The sequence below is a fragment of the Citrus sinensis genome, chromosome 8 (assembly GCF_022201045.2).
Source record: "Citrus sinensis cultivar Valencia sweet orange chromosome 8, DVS_A1.0, whole genome shotgun sequence".
In the NCBI taxonomy this organism is placed as follows: domain Eukaryota; kingdom Viridiplantae; phylum Streptophyta; class Magnoliopsida; order Sapindales; family Rutaceae; genus Citrus; species Citrus sinensis.
In genome coordinates, this window is record NC_068563.1 from 9,523,686 (window position 1) to 9,526,082 (window position 2,397).

Sequence of the window (2,397 nt, forward strand, 5' to 3'; positions counted from 1 at the left end):
TTTTGTGCAATGCAGATTCAATATCATTTCTATCTAATCTTATCCACTCAAGATATCCACGAAAATCTAAATTTTCACAAAACCAAATGGTTGACTAACCATGCAATCAGGAATTTGTGCTATAGTAAGGTTCTCCATCCACCAAATCACAAACATACCACATATATACCCATTACACTGTCTCGAAATCCTTTGTTTGTGAAGGGAATGAAAACTCTGAAATCTAAAGTCGCTCCCATATAACATCCGAATTTGTCCTTCAATATCTCATCAAGTGCTTTCAACTACAGTGATTAAAAAAACAATGCAATCAGTATGTACTCTAAATGACGAAATGGAAACATAAAAGGTAGAAGATAGTTGAAAAAAAGTTTATAGTTGAAACAAAGTTTTTGAATAATCAAGTTTATTGAATAATTATGAATTGACAAAGATAGAGTTTTGGCCCCTTTGTAATAATTCTAAATGTTGCGAATTTACCAAAATAGATAAATCTAAAATATTATTTTATAATAAAATTCTCCTAATCTAAATAAGAAAAGAAAAACAAATGGTGTCTAAGTCTGAATTCTAGGAAAAAAGAAGAAGATAAAAGTCCTAAAAGAAACAGAAAATGTAGGAAAATATTTTAAAACTAAAAATGATCAGGAAAGAAACAGTATTTTCGACTTGACCATGGGGCAGAATGATGAAGCTATTTTATTTTTGATTCATTCTCATCGCAAGCTTCAAAACGGTATATTATACGCCAAAAGCGAACACCTGTAGCCTAAGTTATGCCCTCTGAAAAACACCCCATGCATAATTTACAACCATCCTACATCACCAAAGTAAGACTTTAACTTAAATAAATACAAGAAAATGTTGGAAGATAAACAAAATCAAAACACATAAAAACCCAAATTTCTTGATCCACTTACCATTGTGTTTGCTTCTCCAACTAATGCATATTTTTTATGGCACTTGGTAATGAGTCCCAAATCTCAGCACATATAGTAGGAATATCAACAACAAGAACATACCAGTGCCATGAATTATGATTTACGGTAATGACAATCTATTTATAATAAATTCAAATAATTATATCAACAACTTAATTGTTTGTTAAAGTATCAATTTGTATATGCAAATGTGATGGATTTAACGATTTTATTATTCATAAAATTTCTATAAACATATTGTCTACTTTCTAATTCTGTTAATTCACTACTGCTACTTTTATTTCATCAAACATCTAGGCATGCCTTTGCACATTGTGCCAAGTCTTGCATGTAGCACTTACTCAAGTGCTTCCACCTCCCTAGCCATGCTATATCACTTCCTTGAATTAGAATCATTTACTGCTTCTAATAACAATTAATGTCATTGTTGCATATGCCTACATTTCCTTCCAACAATATGAAGATTTTTTATGCATTCACAATCACTATAACTAATCGCAGAGTAGGTGGGCAGAAACTAGGTAAATGGATTGTCTGAACCTTTTTTGCTTTCGCCGTTTGACGAAGTCTCAGCCACAAGTGATATTCTCTACAAAAAGAAAAATGCTTTACAATATTACTCAAGAGTACAAAGCACTTAAAATTCTTTTACATTAGACTATATAAGACTGTCAACACATTGGCCTAACTCATCTCACCATGGATCATCTTTTAGGACATAAAGACAATAAATCCCTCCCACGTAGCCAATTCATCTTTGGTTGAACAATAATTCCACTACAAAACATTTTAATGACTGCAAAACTATAATATTACACTTCACAAATTACTCTTAGAAGAAAAATAGTTTACCAACAATCACAACAAATGATTGTCATTCTATATCATTTCACTTTAAATGACTTATTCATATCCAGTCAACATTTCGTTACCTATTACTAGATAATTATTATGAAAACTATACCACCCTTTATCATACCTTCCATTAAGGTGTTCATTAATTATATATCCAATCAACTTCCACTCATCTTCTATAGCAGGAAACGTCAGAACATGGGGACCTACTCTGAAATGGCCATAATGACACCAAGGCCTTTTTTGTTCTGTTACTTCTCTATTGGCCATCTCAACAAGCAACTCCACAACCTCCGTTAAAGGATTATTCACCGAAGATGAAACAACTGCATTGTCTTTGCTCATCACATCCTGCATCATGCATCGAAACATCCAAATAATAAAAAAAACATAAATGACATATTCAACTATATAATAATTTATATTATGTCAACATAACCATATATTACAGTACCTCTTTTTTGTGATAGCACTGTGGATTGACCGCAAAAGATGCTTGTAATTGTAATCCTAAATGGCACAAAACATCCTCATTATTTTTCTTCACTGTAGGATTTCTTGCGTTCCATTTTCGTCTCTTGCATTTTCATCCAAAACTATC

At 31.8% G+C, this 2,397-nt stretch overlaps 1 protein-coding gene across 1 annotated transcript; it reads right to left on the reverse strand.

Annotated features, from left to right (window-relative positions):
- Positions 1 to 2,175, reverse strand: LOC102616192 (uncharacterized). Its single transcript, XM_052432117.1, has 4 exons — positions 1,921 to 2,175; positions 1,482 to 1,530; positions 921 to 940; positions 1 to 817 (listed from the first exon to the last, which is right to left on the reverse strand). Exons 1-4 carry the CDS (start codon positions 2,166 to 2,168, stop codon positions 775 to 777), a joined length of 360 nt encoding a protein of 119 aa, XP_052288077.1. The 5' UTR covers positions 2,169 to 2,175; the 3' UTR covers positions 1 to 774.
- Between the last annotated feature and the right edge of the window lie 222 nt (positions 2,176 to 2,397).

What these genes read in the sequence shown, in the direction of transcription:
- LOC102616192 (XM_052432117.1), bottom strand. Translation starts at nt 2,168, where the DNA reads ATGTTTCGATGCATGATGCAGGATGTGATGAGCAAAGACAATGCAGTT. An exon ending in AAACGGCGAAAGCAAAAAAG is followed by an intron (nt 941 to 1,481) that starts GTTCAGACAATC and finishes AATATGCATTAG; the next exon opens with TTGGAGAAGCAAACACAATG. An exon ending in TTGGAGAAGCAAACACAATG is followed by an intron (nt 818 to 920) that starts GTAAGTGGATCA and finishes TTGGTGATGTAG; the next exon opens with GATGGTTGTAAATTATGCAT.